Genomic DNA, 13,774 nt, shown 5'->3' with positions numbered 1-13,774 from the left:
AGAAACTGATAGGACTATATTATTGCAGATAAGAAACTGATAGGACTATATTATTACAAATTATAAGAAGCTGATAGGACTATATTATTACAAATAAGAAGTTTGTTAGGACTATATTATTTACACGATTAAAGGAAGTGTTAGGGTACTAATATTATAACAGATAAGAAGTGATAGAACTTTATTATTACAAATAAGAAGTTGATAGGACTATATTATTACAAATAAGAAGCTGATAGGACTATATTATTGCAGATAAGAAACTGATAGGACTATATTTTGTACAGATAAGAAAACTGAGTAGATAGCGACTTATTATTTACAGAAATTTATAAGAAGCTGATAGGACTATATTATTACAAATAAGAAATTGATAGGACTATATTATTACAGATAAGAAGCTGATCAGATATATTATTGCGCATAAGAAGTGATAAGCGGACTAATTACTTCACAGGATAGAAGCTGATAAGGACTTTATTTATTGCAGATAAGAAGATGATTAGACCTATTATTATTGCAGATGAGGAGATGAATGGGACTTGCGCGACGTCTTCCTGACAGCGATAGTAGCAGCAGGAGTACAAGGAGTAAACTGTTTTTGGATGTGTATAACCGCTAAATACAGCTCCATATCCACATGGGACCCGTGCAGCTGGACGGTGTTTGTCCTTAACATATTCGCTACTGTAGCGCTCAATATGAACATTGTTTTAGCGGCCACGTACATTTACCGCGGCTTGTTGAGGGATCAGTTATTGATTATAGCAGGACAGTAAATTAGAGTGGTTTTTTAATGGTTGCTCGAGGAGAATCCACGGGAGTACTGAGATATAAAAGCGTCTTTTAATGGCTGCGATTCGCTTTTGGAGGATTAATTTGTGCAATACCCAGAGTAAGTGTAAAGTAACACTCAGTGGAATACGCCTGCTCCCTCGACTCCGCAGTTCTAAGCAGAGTGTATACCCACATGGTCGAAATATCGCATTCTTTTCTTGCAATATTGATGGACGCCTGCTCCTTCGCACGTGCACACAGCTCAAGTATTTGTACTCGAAAGAACCCGAATATTCAAGTAAGTCCTCGTGTAACTAATAGTAAATAAGTTATTGAGGAAGGTAAGTTATGTGAATATAATTTGAGATACTATATGAGCCAGTTATCTTCTTAGCCAAATGTTATTTCTTGCATTTACATCACTGATTTTAACTTCAAGGGGTTTTAATTAGAATCAATAAGGTAAAGAGGCACTGTAGCATAAACATTTTAAAATATGTTGATCACTTATAATCGCTATACAATTTGAACGAAATAAATGGGGCTTATAAATTTGATTTGATTCACAGATTACAATATTATTCCATTTATCTATCGATGGCAGACGTGATTTTATAGTTGTTAACTTACGTTTTCGTTTATTAGGCTTAGAATCATGTATTGTGTCAATGAGATTAATTTGTCTGTGCTTTTTGAATGACGATTTGATATTAAGTTTACCTTACCATCTGGTGTTTTGGGGAATTGTTATCAATGTCCTGTAAGATGTTTTAATGGTGCACCAAATATATTCGCATATTGCGTTTGTGGTATAGTTAAGGAGGGATCTCGATGCTTATGTTGGATTCATGATTCTTAAAGTTCTGTAGATAATTGTTTCATTGCTTCTTGTAAACAATTGCAGAATTCTAACTTGTCTACCAAAATTGAATGATAATAAAAAAGTTTACCAACGGCAATAAAATTTAAATAGAACAAATATAAAGGTACGGTACTTGGTCTGGTGACCTAAATGGATGCTTGGCCTAACCCCCCCTCCCCTCACTCGTACCTTGGTTCCACTTTAGTAATGTCCTCAATAGCCGTGACATGCAGCTGGCCCACAATATTGTAACTGTGCAGGAAGTTGCCTCCAAACACAAGACTCTTTCTTGGCGTGTACTTAATTAAAAATTTTTTCTTTGAATCAATAACTAGATGAATTGTTGTAAATACTGAGATCAAACTATCAATCTACAGGCTATCGTCAAACATGTTGCAAGGCGTCATCTTCAGTGACATAAGCCCTCAAATTATTTGTTATATAGTAGTGTTGAAAGTATTAAAAATTGACCAGCTTACCCAGATCTAAATCTTGATGGAGAGAGATAGTGTCTAGAGGATCCGATGCATACGTTACTCCACTGTTATCAGTCGTTGTTATCTTAAAAAGTAAGTTTTATCACTCATAATTGAAATCTGACTTCCATGGCTCTTAAGGGAAAACTTACGCGACATTTGTAAACACTAAAGAAAATATAACATTATTAAATAGCTAATATAACAGAGTAGTCAATTAAAAATTGGAAATATTATCTGTGATGAGATCCTGAAACGTACCGTGAAAGTGTTATCGACAAGATTCACAAAGAATTCTCCACATTTGTCCTTCGTAGCACGATACATTTTACTCTTTGAATCTATGTTGGCCTTCCATTCTGATTGCTTAAACTGAAATGCATTCATTTGAATATCCTGAATGTGATTCTCAATCAACATTAAGATGAGAATCTACAAATATAGAATAAATTATCGATCAAAGCAGATTTATAAAAAGCGCTTACCGAGCAATCTGGACACGTCGGATCTGTGGGATATTTCAGGTGAAATATCAGGTGAGATATCAGGTGAGATATCAGGTGAGATATCAGGTGAGATATCAGGTGAGATATCAGGTGAGATATCAGGTGAGATATCAGGTGAGATATCAGGTGAGATATCAGGTGAGATATCAGGTGAGATATCAGGTGAGATATCAGGTGAGATATCAGGTGAGATATCAGGTGAGATATCAGGTGAGATATCAGGTGAGATATCAGGTGAGATATCAGGTGAGATATCAGGTGAGATATCAGGTGAGATATCAGGTGAGATATCAGGTGAGATATCAGGTGAGATATCAGGTGAGATATCAGGTGAGATATCAGGTGAGATATCAGGTGAGATATCAGGTGAGATATCAGGTGAGATATCAGGTGAGATATCAGGTGAGATATCAGGTGAGATATCAGGTGAGATATCAGGTGAGATATCAGGTGAGATATCAGGTGAGATATCAGGTGAGATATCAGGTGAGATATCAGGTGAGATATCAGGTGAGATATCAGGTGAGATATCAGGTGAGATATCAGGTGAGATATCAGGTGAGATATCAGGTGAGATATCAGGTGAGATATCAGGTGAGATATCAGGTGAGATATCAGGTGAGATATCAGGTGAGATATCAGGTGGTGATATCAGGTGAGATATCAGGTGAGATATCAGGTGAGATATCAGGTGAGATATCAGGTGAGATATCAGGTGAGATATCAGGTGAGATATCAGGTGAGATATCAGGTGAGATATCAGGTGAGATATCAGGTGAGATATCAGGTGGGATATCAGGTGAGATATCAGGTGGGATATCAGGTGAGATATCAGGTGGGATATCAGGTGAGATATCAGGTGAGATATCAGGTGAGATATCAGTTGAGATATCAGGTGAGATATCAGTTGAGATATCAGGTGAGATATCAGGTGAGATATCAGGTGAGATATCAGGTGAGATATCAGGTGAGATATCAGGTGGGATATCAGGTGAGATATCAGGTGGGATATCAGGTGAGATATCAGGTGGGATATCAGGTGAGATATCAGGTGAGATATCAGGTGAGATATCAGGTGAGATATCAGGTGAGATATCAGGTGAGATATCAGGTGAGATATCAGGTGAGATATCAGGTGAGATATCAGGTGAGATATCAGGTGAGATATCAGGTGAGATATACATTTATGGACGATGTGCATATATATATAACACTTAAACTGTTAAACTCGATATGATATCCTAACTGTGACAATTCTAACTGTGACAATTCTAACTGCAGTTTTACTAACCACAAGTTGGTAGCGTAGACAGTATCCCGTTAGTGCACGTTACTGTTGAAATCCCGGAGTCAGATATTACGAACCCGGCATTACAAGTAACCTCGTAAGTAGTTCCTGAATTTATTGTCTCCGAATCTGGTTCAACTTTACCGTCACTTATAGCTGGCTTATCGCAGGGCACTGAAATATTCATAAATTCATTTTTAACTCATTAAGTTTCTGTATTTGTTTCACTTTTTCTCATAGATCTTGCAACAACAACAAACAATGTGAGAATATATTGCCAAACTAAGTTCACATAATATGACAGTATTCAACCAATTAGTTCGGAGTGCAGTAGTACTAGTAGTAAAAATCCGTAAATCTTAAAGAATTCACGTGTCAAAAACATATTGACGCCAAAATCTGAAGTGTTTATCATGGCGTTGAAAAATAATGGTTTTACCAGGTTGACAAGTTGGTACTGTAGACAGTACCCCGTTAATGCACGTTACTGTTGAAATCCCGGAGTCAGATATTACGAACCCGGCATTACAAGTAACCTCGTAAGTAGCTCCTGAATTTATTGTTTCCGAATCTGGTTCAACTTTACCGTCACTTATGGCTGGCTTATCGCAGGGCACTGAAATATTCATAAATTCATTTTTAACTCATTAATTTTCTGTGTTTGTTTCACTTTTTCTCATAGATCTTGCAACAACAACAAAAAATGTGAGAATATATTGCCAAACTAAGTTCACATAATATTATGACAGTATTCAACCAATTAGTTCGGAGCAGTAGTACTAGTAGTAAAAATCCGTAAATCTTAAAGAATTCACGTGTAAAAACATATGAACGCCAAAATCTGAAGTTTTTAATCATGACGTTGAAAAATAACGGTTTTACCAGGTTGACAAGTTGGTACTGTAGAAAGTACCCCGTTAGTGCACGTTACTGTTGAAATCCCGGAGTCAGATATTACGAACCCGGCATTACAAGTAACCTCGTAAGTAGTTCCTGAATTTATTGTTTCCGAATCTGGTTCAACTTTACCGTCATTAATATCTGGCTTATTACAGGGCGCTGAAATATTATGAAATATTCATAAATTTTAAAATTAACTCGATCAAATATAAATTAACTTTTGAGAGATAAGAACCATAAATCGTATAAGATTAAGTATACTTTACATACTAAACCAAACTGCTTAGTAGCTTGGCAAGAGAATATATAACATCACCAAGTCAGTAACTAGTAAGTTATCTTACTGGGGCAGGGTTCAGTATTGCACTCTCTCAATTCTTCATCATCACCAGAACACTCAGTCCCACACTGGTTAGGAGCAGTGCACGATTTGGTCCTTGTTTGGGTACCTCCATCGCAGTTTTCTGAGCACTCTGACCAATCTTCAAATTCACTCCATACACCGTCAACTGGTTTACAGCTTTTACACGCGTCTAAGAGAATTGGGGTTCAAGGTGGCATTGTGAAACCTGTAGTCCGCCGAAGAGGATCCCATTCAAAGAAATTCTCTTTCTTTCTTCAATGGGACACATAAAATAAAAGGTATGACCAGTGACAGAAATATTGATTGTAAAACTAAGATATGTGTGCTCAAACTAGCAGTGGGCAACACAAATCGCGAACCCGCGTCCGTACCTGTTCCTGTGCAAATGACGATGACTGCGATGATGGCTGCGACAATTACAACCAACAGTATCCAAAAAAACCAGCCTGAAATGCACAACATCATGAGTCATGAATCATAACTTTACAGAAGTAAATAATTTTACATATTAAAATGAAATCAACAACAAAAAACAGTGCACCAATTATGATAATAAAATAGTCGTTGAAAAGCTAAGTGACAAACGACCACCCTGAGCCCTCGTGTTTACACATTGCTGGTGGTAGCCATGATTCTGTCTACGTGCTATAGTTAGAAGCACATCTGAAAATTGGAGGAAGCGGGATTCAGCAGAATCACCCTTCTAGTCCACTATGTGATAGTATATATCAATATCCTGAACTTACATGTGATGGAAATACCCAGAAAACGACCTACTGACCTACTCCGATACAAGATTTTCTGTGATGCAAGGGTGCACCATCCTCTTCATTTTCTGGAGACCATGCTAATCTTACTTGAAAAGGGACACTGTTAAGTTCAGCCTTTTCGGCATCTTTAGACTCAATTTGCTGAGCTTCAGTTTTCTGACCACCACCAGCGCCAGAATGCTTGGACATGAGCAAATTTATTTCACGAGACCAAACTTAATGGAGCAGTAAACGAACCGAAACAATATAATGATTAACAGAAGATCAAACTATGCCAGCAAAGAAGCATTTCTCGTGTCAGTATAATACACACTACTACTAATAATAATATGTAGAGTGTAAGTTTGATATGCATTGTGGTAAGCACTCTGGAGCTAAATCATCATTCATCATGTTAAGTTTCAATAAAGGGAAAGCAGAAGTATCAAGCTGAATCATGTTGTGCCCCCCCGTGTATTACAAGAAAAAAGTCTAAATTTTATTTTGGTTTTGGTCTGTTAACATAATTTACCAAACGCGACGTTGATTTATCGTTTTAACTGAACGTAAAATCCAACGAATAAAAGTTGGATTGGAGCCAGCATGTTAATTCAAATGTTAATAAACGCCAGGTAAGCATTTAGAAACGAAATCAATCAACTACGAAGGTGACGAAACATTCATGCTTACATATTATTTGCTCAAATATAAGCGATAAAAGATTTCGGAAAATATCTGTAATTGTATAATTGTTAATACTAACCACATTTGCCAACCGGAGGAAATTTTGTAAACGATGGACAAAATCCAGATTCAGTTCGTTTCGCTGGAACGACGATGGGCGCTTCTTCCAATCGAACTTCTCCTAATTCCATCCCCTGTTAATGAGCGATAGAGTACATTCGTTAACTTTGCAAATTTGTTACCGTACGGACTACGTAATAGATATTAGATTGGGTGCCTCCCAAAATATATACGATTATATAAGTAAAAACTTTTAATTCAGATGTTAATAAACTCCAGCTCAGCATTTATAAACGAAATCAATTAACTACGAAGGTGACGGAACATTCATGCTTACATATAATTATAAATGATAAGATTTTATGTGCGTAACCAATAACCAGTAACTTAATACTTTAATAGACTACGAGTGGCAGAGTTAATGGTGGCTGGTGCTAACTTAATACTTCAATAGACTACGAGTGGCAGTGTTAATGGTGGCTGGTGCTAACTTAATACTTTAATAGACTACGAGTGGCAGTGTTAATGGTGGCTGGTGCTAACTTAATACTTCAATAGACTACGAGTGGCAGTGTTAATGGTGGCTGGTGCTAACTTAATACTTTAATAGACTACGAGTGGCAGAGTTAATGGTGGCTGGTGCTAACTTAATACTTTAATAGACTACGAGTGGCAGTGTTAATGGTGGCTGGTGCTTACTTAATACTTTAATAGACTACGAGTGGCAGTGTTAATGGTGGCTGGTGCTAACTTAATACTTTAATAGACTACGAGTGACAGTGTTAATGGTGGCTGGTGCTAACTTAATACTTTAATAGACTACGAGTGGCAGTGTTAATGGTGCCTGGTGCTAACTTAACACTTTAATAGACTACGAGTGGCAGTTTTAATGGTGGCTGGTGCTAACTTAATACTTTAATAGACTACGAGTGGCAGTGTTAATGGTGGCTGGTGCTAACTTAATACTTTAATAGACTACGAGTACGAGTGGCAGTGCCTTTTAGTAACCTGGTCCCGAGTTTCAAGCTATAATAGGTTATCATCCGGTAAATAAGCAATATAAGGGAATAGCAAATATGTGAACATGACACAATCAACGCACACGCCCGCACACGAAGCTCAACTGATCAACAATACTAGCGCCCGGTCGGCCCATGTTTGACTCTTAATAAGTTGTAGCATTTTATACCTACACCCGCTAAATATTATACCTACACCGTGTAAATAAGTTCTTGAACACAATGATCAATGACCATTATAGGTAGTCATAGCTGCCAACTCACGAGTTGTAAATGGGCCCACACTAAACACTATAATTGTAGTATGTAATTGTTATGTGCTTTTAGTGTGTTATGAATTGACCGAAGTAAAACTTTATAATTGGAAAACATGATCGTGTCAAAATAATCAGGAAGCTGGAGGTATTGAAAAATTGAAAGAAAAATGCAATTCGCAACCTGATTACAACGGTTCATAACCATACCGCGAAACCCTAGATATATCAAAGACAACTCTGAAAAAGACATGATCATTGCTAGCTAGATTGCCAAAAACGAAATCCAGATTATGATGTCACGATAATAATGGAAAAAATATCAAGAGAAACGAAAACAAAATAAAAATGTACATGCATTCCATAAGTGTACCAAATTGGACCTGCCTCAACACAAATACACAATTGTTCAAAAATTCTTTAAAGGAACATAATATGGCCGCATTGTACACAAACACTAACACTCAGAAATATTAATTATGTCATTTCTACATGGTTACTCATCATGGAAGTATTATGCAGTGCTAGCTGCGCCTAATGATGGGGCTACATTGCAACATAATATCATTGAAAATGTCCACCAGCGGTATAGTCACTACATACAGCTATTATTGACCAGTAGACGTGGCAGTGCCAACACTTAGCCTGCAGTTCAGCAGCATGTTGGCAGCCAACATCATGCTGAACTGCAGGCTAAGTATTGGCCTCAACTTTGTGAGAAATCTGAACAATAATCATAAAACCAACAATCCAATAGAGTAAACTGTAAAGCCAACACATTTGTTTAAAAAAGAAGACTACACAAACAAATGGTTCGGTAGAAAGAGAAGACTACACAGAGAAAAAGAGAAGACAAATGAATGAAAAAGAAATGAACAGGCGATGATATCATAATAGCAGGACGGTAACAACATCCTAGCTCGATAAAATTGAATACCTAAGTCAGCAAATGCAAAAGTCTGAATTGGTGTTTACGTTTACATTGGTATTTACGTTGGTAATCGAAAAGAAGCGTCATGTATTATGGTTGACATGTGCAGTAATGATTGATATATAATTATATTATATTCCCATTGGAAATTCCTAATTATACTCCTCTCAAAGCGGGAAACAAATTAAATTAACATCTTCATCTCAAGAATTACTGAAATGTACACCAAGAATATATAATGTTCTTGCACAAATTAATGAACGAAACAGAAATAACGGACGATGGAATTATGGAATCGAATATTAGAAGGATTGCAACTGGGCCCATGATATTGATAACTTAATTACTCGACGAAAGCGAAAGTAAAACGAGATTCTAAATCACTCTCTATACACTGGAACTTCGAGATTTTTCTATGAGACCTCGGCAGTTAAAACCAACTTGGATAGTATAACGCCGATTCCGAATCACCTCACAATCCACATGACATAGGGTTGGAAATTGAAATGCTCCCCTGGCGAGTTATCGGTTAAAAACTATTTCGATCACGTGCCATGACTGATGACACGTGACATGACTGACACGTGACATGACTGACACGTGACACGTGACATGACTGATGACATGTAAGAAAGTTGGTTTAATTCCTCGTTAGGCCGTTATAGCTTTAGCATATGCTTGAGTTAGGGATCGGGTTAGGGTTAGAGCTGGAGCCAGAGTAGAGGGGTAGGGTTTAATTGAATTTAGAACGTGCAAAACTCAGACACGCGATTGTCCAGTGTAGAGTGATTTATCCAAAGTAAAAGTGTTTACATTTAAAGCCACCTAGGTACATTACGGCAAGTAAAAGGGATACATGCGGGATACTAATTTAATTTACACACATTATTATACTTGTATGATACCATACCAACCACTGAAGAGTGTCCAAAAGCATTATGATAATAATATCATGTTCATCCTTCACATTTGTTAATCGTTTTAATATATATAACCAATGTCTTTAAAAGACGAGTTATTAGAAAATTCCGCGGTTAAATAATGTACAACCACGCCTTTCAATTTAAAATCACGTGGCTCGCAGTGGAATTTCACATTCCAGTAAACACTATAACTACTCTAAATAGATACTCTTGTGTTATTATTAAGGTGAAACGATCCACTCTTAGCAACACAGAGTAATATGATGCGCGATTGTATCACAAATCACGATAACATGTGATCCGAATTTGCAAAAAGCTAAGTATCACATGAACATGCCATGCTCTTAACAAGGTCTGACATCCATTAACATGATGGTGGTTCAGTATAAATCCTGAACGGTGTTATTTATCATCATCATTATTTGTATAACTCTTTCTCTGAAGACAACCAACTACTATCCTAATGGAATTCCTTGCTACCTCCTCCCACCCACTTAATTTGGCTTTTCTCTGCGTGGAAACTTCAACTCCCGCTGAACAGCATTCCGTCCCTTCTTTCTCGTGTCCAGAGAACAACCCCTTCCTGGAACCACATAACGATTCTTTCCGAGAGGGATTCTTCGTCCCCTCCTTAGAAACTTCTACTCCAGCTGAACAGCATACCGTCCCTTCTTCCTCGTGTCCAAAGAACCATCCCTTCCTGGAACCACATAACGATTCTTTCCGTTTGGGATTCTTCGCCCCCTCCTTAGAAACTTCAACTCCCGCTGAACAGCATTCCGTCCCTTCTTCCTCGTGCCCAGAGAACAACCCCTTCCTGGAACCACATAACGATTCTTTCCGAGAGGGATTCTTCGCCCCCTACTTAGAAACTTCTACTCCAGCTGAACAGCATACCGTCCCTTCTTCCTCGTGCCCAGAGAACAACCCCTTCCTGGAACCACATAACGATTCTTTCCCTTTGGGATTCTTCGCCCCCTCCTTGGAACCTGAACCGCCCTCGTGGATGATATGCAAACATTTCTCACCTTCCTTTGCAGCTCGCTCAACTGAACCTACTCCCAGCAGCACCTCTCTATCAGAGAACCCTTTTTCAAGAGATGGTGATGGTGACAATATCTTCAAGATGAAGAAGCAGGGACAATTTTAAAACAAATTGTGCGCATCTTATGTTTATGAGCACGAACTAAGTTTGACAGGTTTGATACAGTTTTGGATTATCTTTTTTGTTTTTGCCATTGCTAAGTGCTTCGGACACGATGTTGCTGCTTAAGCAGAAATATTGTGATGACTTTGTGTGAGATTTTAAGTAATAATTATTATATATTACAATTACCTATTACAATTAACATCAATGAAATATTGTCTCTGTTTTGTCTCCGAAATTATAGCACTAGAAATCAGGCAGCAGCTTAACTAGAGCGGTATTTGGAAACTTGTTTGTCGGTTAGTTATTTTTAGTGACGATTGGGTTGAGTTGTCGTTTCAGAATTAATTAGGTAGACTGATTGGGGTTAAAATTAATTCCCCAAGCTACCCTGTCTAGCAAAAGTCCAAATTGGGTTCAGTTGTCCGGTAGCCCTGATGACATGTAATTGTAAGGAAGTTGGTTTAATTTCTGTTATTATATGTAGTTTTAACATATGCTTGACTTAGGGTTAAACTTAAAGTTAAAGTTGGAGTAGAGGGTGGAGGGTAATGTTTGATTAAATTGAGAACGCGAACGTGCAAAACTTAGTCACGCGATTGTCCAGTGTAAAGTGATTTGATTATCCTCCATGGATTTTGGAGGATAAGTTTGGATTATCAAACAATCATTTTACTCGGCTATTTATTGTGAGCAATACCACTTACATTTTGTCCAAACCTTATATAAGGCCTGTTAGAAACCTGGAAAGTGTGTAGTTGGTAGGTAATCATGTTTAAATGGGCATCGGCCGCGGTGCCATGACTAAAAATAAATTTATTTATATTATAAGGAGGCCAATACTAACTAATTTTAAATACTATGTATCAGTATACTAATATATACTGATGGCAACGCCATTGTAGGTTTATAACCTACCAGGACGCGCGCCGAGTTGGACGTAAATATAATTTTTGCGCGCCGAGTTTGAAGCAAATATTTTACGAGTATCACCCGTTAACAACGCCACAAACAATAAATCATAAATACAAACTTTAACTGCAACTGCATTGATTTAAAACATTTTGAAATTAAATATTTATAAATATTTAGCTTGCTAGTTTCTCAATTCACTTAATTTATGATTTTCTTTTTACTTAGATGTGCAAGAATTTTGAAAAGCTAGCGCCGCTTGTACGTAGGGATTGGCGCGGCTATGGGCTAGGCGGCTTTTATTTATCCATTGTTAATGGACTAGCCTGGCGCGCACTATTTCGTAGTACTTGCCTCGGGCTTTCTGGGCCGCGCTCAGCCTGTCATTCCGCCGAATCTCTATTCTATGTTAATGAACATAATAGCCTGAGGTCCCCAGGTAAGCCTCGGGCCAACATTTTGAGAAGAAAGCGGCGCGCGCTACTGCTGTGAACATAAAAGCCTGAGGTCCGCTATAGGTAAGGCAAATTAATAATGGACAAAGCTTGAAGCTATTCATTACGCTTTGGATCGAGTGGCCGCGTGCTTATTTGCGGCTCGATCAGCCCAGGTTGTTTTAATGTCTAACCAGAGCCCTCTCGCTTTCAGTAGCACGCGACCGCCGCGCCAAAACAAGCGCGTCACGCAGTACGCGTCGACACATGGCTATACTAAGCTATACGAACAGCCAATGTATTATGGGTATGTTGTCATTGTTAAATAAAAATCCATGTTGTTTTACAAAACGTGGCAATAGTACAAAGCAAAGCTAAATGATAAAAATGAATTTTGAACTTGGCGCAGTTTACAAGTAAAATACAATTTTAAGTAAAATACAATTTTTATTTTCCACAGAAGAATCAATACATATTGAATTATAAATATCCGATAATTCCATTAATACTCATTAAAAGTTGCTTTGTCATTTGTAAAATCAAAAACGAAAAGCCGTACGCTGAACTGTGAACGCGCGCGGCGTTTTTTCTGCAGCTGCCTAGCTTCAAGCTTGTAGCCGCTAACATCAAAGCCGCCACGCCACACGCGCGCCCAGTGCTGGGGTGCATTCTCATTAACAATTAAACTTGGTCAAAGATAGTTATATCACTCCTGCGCGCAGTGTTGTGACCTCCCTTCGTCGTAATTAGCTCGTATTCAGATTGAACAATTTTGAAGTCAAATAAATGTTGTTTCTTTTAGACTTAAATAAACAATATGGATGTAGTCCGAAAGTAATTTGTCTACTAAATAACATTTTGAAACTATGAACAAAATTGGCGAAAATTTGCCGTAGATGTGACCAAAAAACTACGCGCAGAACTAAATATTTCTTCATAGCCGCGTGAAAATTTTTGAGTTTAACATTGAATATTTTAGCTTGGTTATTGTAATACTTAATTTTCAAGTCTCTATCCGATAACTAAATATTTTATCTTTACGACAGTATAAAATTTGTTTGTATATTTGCTAAATTAAAAAAACAGTAGGAATAGAAACGTCGAAGGTCTTGCGCTTATTTCAGTCCCAAAATATACTCTAATCATAAACTTCATAAAACCCACTGAAAATGATGTCTACAGGCATATTAAGCCCTTACACCTTCCCAAATCATTTAGCAAGGATTCAGAGCCAGTTTTTAAAATTAGCTTTCGAATATCATTGTTAAGACATAAAACTATAAATAAATGAGTGCCTTTTTCTCTTTCGTCTCGATAGTTTCTCTTTCATTTTAACATTATACATTAGTAAAAGCAATCAGCGATCTTTATTAATCATTGAAAGAGTAGAGTAATTGGTCCTCGTCAATGTTTAGTGTCTGATTACAGTTTCGGTCCGACCTCCACAACTGAAAAGATATTGGGGGTATTATCAGTTATGTAAATGGA

At 37.5% G+C, this 13,774-nt stretch overlaps 1 protein-coding gene across 1 annotated transcript in view; it reads right to left on the bottom strand.

Annotated features, from left to right (window-relative positions):
* LOC134812179 (uncharacterized) overlaps positions 1-6,028 on the bottom strand; it is a 284,121-nt gene extending 278,093 nt beyond the window's left edge. The window contains exons 1-9 of the mRNA XM_063819418.1: positions 5,955-6,028; positions 5,545-5,619; positions 5,154-5,342; positions 4,792-4,968; positions 4,349-4,525; positions 3,913-4,083; positions 2,601-2,623; positions 2,377-2,487; positions 2,119-2,200 (exon numbers count right to left, since the gene is read on the bottom strand). Of these exons, the coding sequence (XP_063675488.1) occupies positions 2,119-2,200; positions 2,377-2,442 (148 nt within the window). The 5' untranslated portion in view covers positions 2,443-2,487; positions 2,601-2,623; positions 3,913-4,083; ... (3 more) ...; positions 5,545-5,619; positions 5,955-6,028. The remainder of the gene's footprint in view (positions 1-2,118; positions 2,201-2,376; positions 2,488-2,600; positions 2,624-3,912; positions 4,084-4,348; positions 4,526-4,791; positions 4,969-5,153; positions 5,343-5,544; positions 5,620-5,954) is intronic.
* Positions 6,029-13,774: the final 7,746 nt, after the last annotated feature.

Source organism: Bolinopsis microptera, chromosome 3 (assembly GCF_026151205.1).
Source record: "Bolinopsis microptera isolate Bmic1 chromosome 3, MBARI_Bmic_1.0, whole genome shotgun sequence".
Lineage (NCBI taxonomy): Eukaryota > Metazoa > Ctenophora > Tentaculata > Lobata > Bolinopsidae > Bolinopsis > Bolinopsis microptera.
Note: the sequence above shows the minus strand (reverse complement) of the source record. Positions and strands in the feature narration are given on the sequence as shown.